General features: G+C 44.8%; 1 protein-coding gene across 2 annotated transcripts; it reads left to right on the plus strand.

Annotated features, from left to right (window-relative positions):
* Positions 1 to 292: 292 nt before the first annotated feature.
* LOC129818301 (corticotropin-releasing factor-binding protein-like) lies at positions 293 to 11,878 on the plus strand. 2 transcript variants are annotated; one of them, XM_055874054.1, is made up of 7 exons: positions 293 to 601; positions 946 to 1,039; positions 1,638 to 1,795; positions 2,776 to 2,986; positions 4,011 to 4,159; positions 4,597 to 4,711; positions 11,198 to 11,878. In XM_055874054.1, exons 1-7 carry the CDS (start codon positions 521 to 523, stop codon positions 11,350 to 11,352), a joined length of 963 nt encoding a protein of 320 aa, XP_055730029.1. In that variant the 5' UTR covers positions 293 to 520; the 3' UTR covers positions 11,353 to 11,878. The 2 variants fall into 2 exon arrangements, with proteins under 2 accessions (XP_055730029.1, XP_055730028.1); XM_055874053.1 differs by having other exon boundaries at positions 295 to 601; positions 4,594 to 4,711.
* Positions 11,879 to 12,268: the final 390 nt, after the last annotated feature.

Genomic DNA, 12,268 nt, shown 5'->3' on the forward strand with positions numbered 1-12,268 from the left:
CAAATGCACTGTATGTGCTTATCACAGTCCTAAGCGCTCAGGCATCTGTCAAAGTGCTCTCTCTGGCTTTATTTCTCTCTCTTTCTCTCTCTCTCTCTCTCTTTCTCCTCTCTCTCTCTCTATTTCTCTCTCTTTCTCTCTTTCTCTCTTTCTCTCTCTCTCTCTCTTTCTCTCTCTTTCTCTTTATTTCTCTCTCTCCTCTCTCTCCTCTCTCTCCCTCTCTCCCTCTCTCTCTCTCTCTCTCTCTTTCTCTCTTTCTCTCTCTCTCTCTCTCTCTCTATCTCTGCTCATCTGATAGTCACAGAGTCACAGGCGCACTGTGATTCCTATTGATTCCTCCTTTGCTCTCGTCACAAACACGCTATCTGGGGCACTGTGTATCAATTGATCTTTACGGAGTGCGTTCATTACGGAGTGCGTCGACCTATAAAAAGGAGTGTGGCTTGGAGCACTGGACCAGACTTTCCCCAGTTCTGTTCTTGAGGTGCGAGGGAGACTCCAGAGAGAGATACTGAGCAATATGGAGGGGACTTTCCGAGAGCAGCTGTTCTTTGTTGTGTTATGTCTGTCAGTTCTCAAGGGAGACGCCAGGTACATGGAGGTAAGCCTCTGGAAGCACTTGGCCCTTTTTCCTGACTCGTTTCGTTCCCACGTGTTTACTCTACTAGACTTTGTAATAAAAGCTTAATTAATGCCGTAATGTGTTCTGTGTAAGAAAAGTTGTTGCAACCTTTTGTACTCACTAAAGTAGGCCTAATGTTCACATTGCGCACTTCTATGCTACTCAAGACGTCTTTGAACATATTGGCTTGATTTATGCATTCTGTAGCTACTAACATTTACTTAAACCCTTGCTTGATGGTATATTGCTGTCACTTGGCCACATTAGATCTTAACTCTATTAACTAAATATTATCGAAATGTTTTTCTTTCTTCTTTTTGCAGGAAAATGAGATCACTCCAGAAGGATTATTTTCCCTTCTTAATTCTGAACTCAAAAGAGAAATACCAGAGGAATTCATTTACAGCCGACCTCTCCGTAAGTAACTGACTGAAGTAATTTCCTAAAAAACGTTATTCACCATAGGCATATTTTACATTTACATTTGCCATTTCATTTACATGGTTGACTTGTGAAGCAATATTTTTCTGTTGACATTATCACACCTTCTAAAATACTATTTTTATTAATGTGTTTTTCATATGTGTTTGGAATGGAATTCTGAGAATAATTAATAATCAAAAATAATACATGTGGGATTTTAATTTACTTAATTATAACCTGTTTATGGCTTTCATGACCAAATGTGCAGATTGATGAATACTACTTGATTATTTAGAAATGCATATTAATTGATTTAATTTGTCAGAAATACTTCATAATGTAAAATGTGAACCGCCACTGTGCACAGAATGTAATGTTAACCCTGTCTCCATTTTTCTCTCCCTTTTAATGTCATCTTTCTTTCTGTCTGTACCCCACTCTCTTTTCCTCCTCTCTCTGTTACCCCCACACCCATCTCTCTCCTTCTCGCCCTCTTCTCTATCTATTCCCTCTATCGCTCCTCTTTCTCTCTATCCTTCTCTAACCCCTTCCTTCCCTTCTTCATGCGTTCCTCCTTCTCTCCCTCTCTCAGGGTGTCTGGACATGGTGGCAGCAGAGGGTCAGTTCACCTTTACAGCAGACCGGCCTCATCTCAGCTGTGCTGCTTTCTTCATCGCTGAGCCCAACCAGGTCATCAATGTGGAGTATGATAGCGTTGACATCGACTGCAGAGGTGGAGACTTCATCAAGGTAACCACACACGCACACACACACACAGGCATGCACAGCACACGCACACACACACACACACACACACACACACACACACACACACACACACACACACACACACACACACACACACACACACACACACACACACACACACACACACACACACACACACACACACACACACACACACACACCAGCTCTTTCACATACTGTACGTCCCAAATACTCCACTCCCACCGTCACCTTATCTGACATCAGCACCACCAGGTCCAGGGATAGAGGGGCATTTCTGGAACATTGACGGAATTAAACTTCTGGCAGATTCTGTTGTTGTAATTTGTGCCCAGGTCTGAGTAGTCCTCTTCCCCAGCCGGGAGCACCCAAGGCCAGGCATAATCCATCGCCTCACACCCCCAGCCTGGGGACACTTGTTCTTAGTAGTAGATGATTACAGACTTGTAAATAGCCTACCACTAAAATATATAGCCACTTAGCAGATGCCGTCACCAGGGGGAAAATAGAGTATTTTCCTGTGTTGTTTTCTTACTTTACTCTGTAAATCCGTGCTAAGGTTACAGTTAAGTCCCACCCTAGATTTAAACACAGACTGACATAACAGAGAGTCTCTTCCTGATTAAGACACCAGCTTAAACGGAAATCGCCTTTAAAAGTCAATCACAGTGCACAGGTCGTTCAACTGCATTTATTGGAATCCTGGCCATTTTCCTTACAGAGATAACTGGGTTTGATTGAATGGTTTTGATTAAGTCTACATCTCTCTCCCCTCTCCTCTCTCCCCTCTCCCCTCTCCCCTCTCCCCTCTCCCCTCTCTCCTCTCTCCCCTCTCCTCTTTCCCCTCTCCTCTCTCCCCTCTCCTCTCTCCTCTCTCCCTCTCCGCTCTCCGCTCTCCCCTCTCCCCTCTCCCCTCTCCCCTCTCCCCTCTCCTCTCCTCTCCTCTCCCCTCTCCCCTCTCCTCTCTCCCTCTCCTCTTCCAGGTGTTTGACGGCTGGGTGATGAAGGGAGAGAAGTTCCCTAGTTCCCAGGATCACGCCCTGCCGCTGATGGAACGCTACGTAGACTACTGCGACTCCGGGACTGTCAGGAGAACCGTACGGTCATCTCAGAACGTTGCAATGGTGTTCTTCCGTGTTCACACCGTCGGCAGCTCCTTCACCCTGACTGTCAGGAAACCCATCAACCCTTTCCGTGAGTAGAAACCTGCACCAGCCTGATGGCCAGTCTTACTGTTAATGGCCTTGAGGATTTTACTTATATACTTAGTGTCCGAATATAGTGTCCGACAATAGTGACTCGATGTATAGATAAACATGCTGAGTTAAATGTGTGTGCTGGAGTACTTTAACAGCTATCATTGATGATAGAACCTAATGCCTGTCTGGCAGAGTTCCTCGTCCATTAAGTGTGCTAACATTGGGCAGGATGCCAATGTACTGTTTTAATGCTTTATCACACGCTATAATGCCAGGGTAGTGTGTTAATGCTTTAGTAACACTTTAGGTTGTACAAAAGTCTTATAATGTGAGGGTAGTGATGCATGCCAATACTGTCTGTAATAATATTATTGTCGGTGGGTCATGTTAGTGAGAGATTTCAGAGTAAGTTGTGGCTAAGCATGTGTATCAAATCAAATAAAATGTATTTATATAGCCCTTCTTACATCAGCTGATATCTCAAAGTGCTGTACAGAAACCCAGCCTAAAACCCCAAACAGCAAGCAATGCAGGTGTAGAAGCTCAACTAAGTATTAAGATCAAGGGTGCGCAGCAGGGATGTATTACTACATTTTAGTCATTTAGCAGATGCTCTCATCCAGAGCGACTTACAGGAGCAATAAAGGTTAAGTGCCTTGCTCAAGGACGCATCGGCAGATTTTTCCCCTAGTCGGCTCAGGGATTCAAACCAGCGACCTTTAGGTTATTGGCTAAACACGCTTAATAGATAGGGTACCTGTTATGGTACAGAGAGTGAAGGAATTTCAAGCACCTAGCAGTGTGTGTTCTCTAGCTGGCATATGTACCAAGCACAAAGCTGCCTACTTTTAAGTCGTACGTGTTTCTGTGTGTGTGTGTGTGTGTGTGTGTTTTGCATTTGTTTACTAAGCAATTTTACACAAGTACTGTAAATTGATAAATGCTGTGCTATATGAAGATCAACATGTATGGAAAGTCTACAGACACTCATACCCCCCCCTTGCCCACCTCCCCCACAGCCTGTAATATCATCTCCCAGACACCAGAGGGCAGCTTCACCATGGTGATACCCCAGCAGCACAGGAACTGCAGCTTCTCCATCATCTACCCCGTGGAGATCAAGATCGCTGAGCTCAGCCTGGGACACCTCAACGACTTCCCCATCAAGGTGAGCCCTGGGCAGGGACATCACCACATAGAACAGAGCTACTCACATCTGAGTCTGGAGGTCTGCAGCACTGTTATTTGGTTGATTAATGCCACTCACTGATTGGCCAGAGATTCCACTCACCATGCATCACAGGTCTAAATCAAACAGTTCCTGATTAGAGGTAAGAATAAAGAAAACAGCAGTGCTTCTGGCTTCAAGGTCCAGATTTGAGTAAAGGGGGCTTAGATGTTAAGGCAGTTGTAGGGAATGTGGTTTAGTGAACTTCCCTGCCAAATACCTAAAGACTTGTGTTAGCTCCCAGGGATGATGAGGGGATGCTTTGAGTCATCAGAGAAGAGTGTGTTGGGATATGTGTAAAGACAGAAAAAAGAAGGGTATGAAGGGAAGTAAAAATGCTTGTTAATCCATTGAGCTGATCTCTTTCTCTCTAGAAGTCCATGCCAGGCTGTGCTGGAGCAGGGGACTTTGTGGAGCTGCTGGGAGGGAACGGGATGGACCCGTCTAAGATGTTCCCAGTAGCTGACCTCTGCTACAACTTCAACGGCCCCGGTGAGCAGCACCCACATCCACACCATCACTAACACCATCATCCACACCATCAGCATCACCACCACCATCACCATGTTGACTAGAGTATATCTCTACTACCCACACCATCACCATGCTGACTAGAGTAGATCTCTACTACCCACACCATCACCATGCTGACTATAGTAGATCTCTACTACCCACACCATCACCATGTTGACTAGAGTAGATATCTACTACCCACACCATCACCATGCTGACTAGAGTAGATCTCTACTACCCACACCATCACCATGTTAACTAGAGTAGATCTCTACTACCCACACCATCGCCATGTTGACTAGAGTAGATCTTTACCACCCACACCATCACCATGCTGACTAGAGTAGATCTCTACTACCCACACCATCACCATGTTGACTAGAGTAGATCTCTACTACCCACACCATCACCATGTTGACTAGAGTAGATCTCTACTACCCACACCATCACCATGCTGACTAGAGTAGATCTTTACTACCCACACCATCACCATGCTGACTAGACTATATCTTTACCACCCACACCATCACCATGCTGACTAGAGTAGATCTTTACCACCCACACCATCACCATGCTGACTAGAGTAGATCTTTACCACCCACACCATCACCATGCTGACTAGAGTAGATCTTTACCACCCACACCATCACCATGCTGACTAGAGTAGATCTTTACTACCCACACCATTACCATGCTGACTAGAGTAGATCTTTACCACCATCACCATGCTGACTAGAGTAGATCTTTACCACCCACACCATCACCATGCTGACTAGAGTAGATCTTTACTACCCACACCATCACCATGCTGACTAGAGTAGATCTTTACCACCCACACCATCGCCATGTTGACTAGAGTAGATCTCTACTACCCACACCATCACCATGCTGACTAGAGTAGATCCTTACCACCCATACCATCACCATGCTGACTAGAGTATATCTTTACCACCCACACCATCACCATGCTGACTAGAGTAGATCTCTACTACCCACACCATCACCATGCTGACTACAGTAGATCTTTACCACCCACACCATCACCATGCTGACTAGAGTAGATCTTTACCACCCACACCATCACCATGCTGACTAGAGTAGATCTTTACCACCCACACCATCACCATGCTGACTAGAGTAGATCTTTACCACCCACACCATCACCATGTTGACTAGAGTAGATCTTTACCACCCACACCATCACCATGCTGACTAGAGTAGATCTTTACCACCCATACCATCACCATGCTGACTATAGTAGATCTTTACCACCCACACCATCACCATGTTGACTAGAGTAGATCTCTACTACCCACACCATCACCATGTTGACTAGAGTATATCTTTACCACCCGCACCATCACCATGCTGACTAGAGTAGATCTTTACCACCCACACCATCACCATGCTGACTAGAGTAGATCTTTACCACCCACACCATCACCATGCTGACTAGAGTAGATCTTTACTACCCACACCATCACCATGCTGACTAGAATAGATCTTTACTACCCACACCATCACCATACTGACTAGAGTAGATCTTTACCACCCGCACCATCACCATGCTGACTAGAGTAGATCTTTACCACCCACACCATCACCATGCTGACTAGAGTAGATCTATACTACCCACACATCACCATGCTGACTAGAGTAGATCTTTACCACCCACACCATCACCATGCTGACTAGAGTAGATCTCTACTACCCACACCATCACCATGCTGACTAGACTATATCTTTACCACCCACACCATCACCATGCTGACTAGAGTAGATCTTTACCACCCACACCATCACCATGCTGACTAGAGTAGATCTTTACTACCCACACCATCACCATGTTGACTAGAGTAGATCTCTACTACCCACACCATCACCATGCTGACTAGAGTAGATCTTTACTACCCACACCATCACCATGCTGACTAGACTATATCTTTACCACCCACACCATCACCATGCTGACTAGAGTAGATCTTTACCACCCACACCATCACCATGCTGACTAGAGTATATCTTTACTACCCACACCATTACCATGCTGACTAGAGTAGATCTTTACCACCCACACCATCACCATGCTGACTAGAATAGATCTTTACCACCCACACCATCACCATGCTGACTAGAGTAGATCTTTACCACCCATACCATCACCATGTTGACTAGAGTAGATCTCTACTACCCACACCATCACCATGTTGACTAGAGTAGATCTCTACTACCCACACCATCACCATGCTGACTAGAGTAGATCTCTACTACCCACACCATCACCATGCTGACTAGAGTAGATCTTTACCACCCACACCATCACCATGATGACTAGAGTAGATCTTTACCACCCACACCATCACCATGCTGACTAGAGTAGATCTTTACCACCCACACCATCACCATGCTGACTAGAGTAGATATTTACCACCCACACCATCACCATGCTGACTATAGTAGATCTTTACCACCCACACCATCACCATGCTGACTAGAGTAGATCTTTACCACCCATACCATCACCATGCTGACTAGAGTAGATCTTTACTACCCACACCATCACCATGCTGACTAGAGTAGATCTTTACCACCCACACATCGCCATGTTGACTAGAGTAGATCTCTACTACCCACACCATCACCATGCTGACAATAGTAGATCCTTACCACCCATACCATCACCATGCTGACTAGAGTATATCTTTACCACCCACACCATCACCATGCTGACTAGAGTAGATCTCTACTACCCACACCATCACCATGCTGACTAGAGTAGATCTTTACCACCCACACCATCACCATGCTGACTAGAGTAGATCTTTACTACCCACACCATCACCATGCTGACTAGAGTAGATCTTTACCACCCACACCATCACCATGCTGACTAGAGTAGATCTCTACTACCCACACCATCACCATGCTGACTAGAGTAGATCTTTACCACCCACACCATCGCCATGTTGACTAGAGTAGATCTCTACTACCCACACCATCACCATGCTGACAAGAGTAGATCCTTACCACCCATACCATCACCATGCTGACTAGAGTATATCTTTACCACCCACACCATCACCATGCTGACTAGAGTAGATCTCTACTACCCACACCATCACCATGCTGACTAGACTAGATCTTTACCACCCACACCATCACCATGCTGACTAGAGTAGATCTTTACCACCCACACCATCACCATGCTGACTAGAGTAGATCTTTACCACCCACACCATCACCATGCTGACTAGAGTAGATCTTTACCACCCACACCATCACCATGCTGACTAGAGTATATCTTTACTACCCACACCATTACCATGCTGACTAGAGTAGATCTTTACTACCCACACCATCACCATGCTGACTAGAGTAGAGCTTTACCACCCACACCATGGCCATGTTGACTAGAGTAGATCTTTACCACCCACACCTTCGCCATGTTGACTAGAGTAGATCTCTACTACCCACACCATCACCATGCTGACTAGAGTAGATCCTTACCACCCATACCATCACCATGCTGACTAGAGTAGATCTTTACCACCCACACCATCACCATGCTGACTAGAGTAGATCTTTACCACCCACACCATCACCATGCTGACTAGAGTAGATCTTTACCACCCATACCATCACCATGCTGACTAGAGTAGATCTCTACTACCCACACCATCACCATGCTGACTAGAGTAGATATTTACTACCCACACCATCACCATGCTGACTATAGTAGATCTTTACCACCCACACCATCACCATGCTGACTAGAGTAGATCTTTACCACCCACACCATCGCCATGTTGACTAGAGTAGATCTCTACTACCCACACCATCACCATGCTGACTAGAGTAGATCCTTACCACCCATACCATCACCATGCTGACTATAGTAGATCTTTACCACCCACACCATCACCATGCTGACTAGAGTAGATCTCTACTACCCACACCATCACCATGCTGACTAGAGTAGATCCTTACCACCCATACCATCACCATGCTGACTAGAGTAGATCTCTACTACCCACACCATCACCATGCTGACTAGAGTAGATCTTTACCACCCACACCATCGCCATGTTGACTAGAGTAGATCTCTACTACCCACACCATCACCATGCTGACAAGAGTAGATCCTTACCACCCATACCATCACCATGCTGACTAGAGTATATCTTTACCACCCACACCATCACCATGCTGACTAGAGTAGATCTCTACTACCCACACCATCACCATGCTGACTAGAGTAGATCTTTACCACCCACACCATCACCATGCTGACTAGAGTAGATCTTTACCACCCACACCATCACCATGCTGACTAGAGTAGATCTTTGCCACCCACACCATCACCATGCTGACTAGAGTAGATCTTTACCACCCACACCATCACCATGCTGACTAGAGTATATCTTTACTACCCACACCATTACCATGCTGACTAGAGTAGATCTTTACTACCCACACCATCACCATGCTGACTAGAGTAGATCTTTACCACCCACACCCTCGCCATGTTGACTAGAGTAGATCTTTACCACCCACACCATCGCCATGTTGACTAGAGTAGATCTCTACTACCCACACCATCACCATGCTGACTAGAGTAGATCCTTACCACCCATACCATCACCATGCTGACTAGAATAGATCTTTACCACCCACACCATCACCATGCTGACTAGAGTAGATCTTTACCACCCACACCATCACCATGCTGACTATAGTAGATATTTACTACCCACACCATCACCATGCTGACTATAGTAGATATTTACTACCCACACCATCACCATGCTGACTATAGTAGATATTTACCACCCACACCATCACCATGCTGACTAGAGTAGATCTTTACCACCCACACCATCACCATGCTGACTAGAGTAGATATTTACCACCCACACCATCACCATGCTGACTAGAGTAGATATTTACTACCCACACCATCACCATGCTGACTAGAGTAGATCTTTACCACCCACACCATCACCATGATGACTAGAGTAGATCTTTACCACCCATACCATCACCATGCTGACTAGAGTAGATCTTTACTACCCACACCATCACCATGCTGACTAGAGTAGATCTTTACCACCCACACCATCGCCATGTTGACTAGAGTAGATCTCTACTACCCACACCATCACCATGCTGACTAGAGTAGATCCTTACCACCCATATCATCACCATGCTGACTAGAGTAGATCTTTACCACCCATACCATCACCATGCTGACTAGAGTAGATCTTTACTACCCACACCATCACCATGCTGACTAGAGTAGATCTTTACCACCCACACCATCACCATGCTGACTAGAGTAGATCTTTACCACCCACACCATCACCATGCTGACTAGAGTAGATCTTTACCACCCACACCATCACCATGCTGACTAGAGTAGATCTCTACCACCCACACCATCACCATGCTGACTAGAGTAGATATTTACTACCCACACCATCACCATGCTGACTATAGTAGATCTTTACCACCCACACCATCACCATGCTGACTAGAGTAGATCTTTACCACCCATACCATCACCATGCTGACTAGAGTAGATCTTTACTACCCACACCATCACCATGCTGACTAGAGTAGATCTTTACCACCCACACCATCACCATGCTGACTAGAGTAGATCTTTACCACCCACACCATCACCATGCTGACTAGAGTAGATCTTTACCACCCACACCATCACCATGTTGACTAGAGTAGATCTTTACCACCCACACCATCACCATGCTGACTAGAGTAGATCTTTACCACCCATACCATCACCATGCTGACTATAGTAGATCTTTACCACCCACACCATCACCATGTTGACTAGAGTAGATCTCTACTACCCAAACCATCACCATGCTGACTATAGTAGATCTTTACCACCCACACCATCACCATGTTGACTAGAGTAGATCTTTACCACCCACACAATCACCATGCTGACTAGAGTAGATCTCTACTACCCACACCATCACCATGCTGACTAGAGTAGATCTTTACCACCCACACCATCACCATGCTGACTAGAGTAGATCTCTACTACCCACACCATCACCATGTTGACTAGAGTAGATCTTTACTACCCATACCATCACCATGTTGACTAGAGTAGATCTTTACCACCCACACAATCAATATCCTAATACTGTATATCTAAGCCTACATAGGCAGCCCAATTCTGATCTTTTCCCCCCACTAATTGGTCTTTTGACCAACCACATCAGATCTTTTCACATCAGATCTTTTTCAGATCTAATTGGTCAAAAGACCAATTACTGAAAAAAGATCAGAATAGGGTTGCCTGTCTAAACGCATTCTAAGAGTAAATCTTTATGATCCATTGTTGAATGGAAAGTCTTATTTTTGCTGACACACTCTCCAACCTGTTATTCATGTCTGGCAGTTTTTTTCTCTCTTTCTCCTTTCCTCATCCTTCAGCCCAGATGAAGATAGGTTGTGACAACACTGTGGTGAGAATGGTGTCCAGCGGTAGGTTTGTCAACCGGGTGGCGTTCCAGTACCGGCTACTGGACCGACAGGAGCTGCAGAGGATCAAGGTGAACAGTGTGGAGGATTTCTGCTTCACTGGCTGAGCTCTCTCTATCTATCTCTCTATCTACCACTTAGCTAATGGGGACCACCCATCACTGGCTGCCAAATCTACCATGATACTGATTACAGAAAAAAATCCTGAGGATTGCCATAACGTTCTGTTCTGTACTCCTTTTTGAATTTAAAGAGATTCATTTATTTTTTACCTCATTGTTTTTTCTTCTTCACTATATGTTAAATGAATTGTGGCTGGCGCTCAAGCTTAATAAAGTGTTATTTTGTGTTTGTGGGCAGTTCTGCTATTGGTTTGATTCTATGAATGCCAGTGAAAACAGACCAGTGAGGGTGTTAGCAGGGTGTTTTGGTTCACGTTCTTTACAAGGAAGGGTGTTGAAAAACTGAATTGTTTCTTTCTATTTATTTTGGGAGACGATGTGTGTCGTTTTGGGACTGTGGCCGGAGGCAAGTGTTCAATAGAGTATGTTAAATACATGTTCATTGCTGTTATCTTTATTTATTTGTATCAAACTATTTTTTTGTAATAAAACTGAGCCGCATGATAAAGCACTCATTGGAGCTGATAATTCGTTTAATTTTCTAATCAGTTAAATTATACAGAACTAAACAGGGCTTGTTGTCAGGAAGAATGCTAGGAGGATGGTGGGGGGGACACAATGAAGAGAAGTGGACGATATCGGCATCAGTCACGTCTCAACCGAACAAGAAAAGCCACTCCAGTTCACCATTACACTGAAATATCCTTACATTGATATTGACTTTAATATGATTTTAATAAGATTTGAGTTCTTGAGACTTGAGTTCCCTCAAATAGCACTGTAATATCAAAGTCATTCCATATCTTGAAGAGAAATCTCTCCAGTTCATGCTTACATTTAGATTAGAATGTATTAATACTTTAAATTATTCGTACATTGATTTGGAGTATTAAACCACATT

This window comes from Salvelinus fontinalis, chromosome 21, assembly GCF_029448725.1.
Source record: "Salvelinus fontinalis isolate EN_2023a chromosome 21, ASM2944872v1, whole genome shotgun sequence".
Classification (NCBI taxonomy): domain Eukaryota; kingdom Metazoa; phylum Chordata; class Actinopteri; order Salmoniformes; family Salmonidae; genus Salvelinus; species Salvelinus fontinalis.

Excerpts from the sequence above, each read along its gene's own strand:
- LOC129818301 (XM_055874053.1), top strand. The coding sequence starts at position 521 with ATGGAGGGGACTTTCCGAGAGCAGCTGTTCTTTGTTGTGTTATGTCTG. Across the intron at positions 602-945 it reads GAGACGCCAGGTACATGGAG|GAAAATGAGATCACTCCAGA; the intron begins GTAAGCCTCTGG and ends TTCTTTTTGCAG. Across the intron at positions 4,712-11,197 it reads CTACAACTTCAACGGCCCCG|CCCAGATGAAGATAGGTTGT; the intron begins GTGAGCAGCACC and ends CTCATCCTTCAG.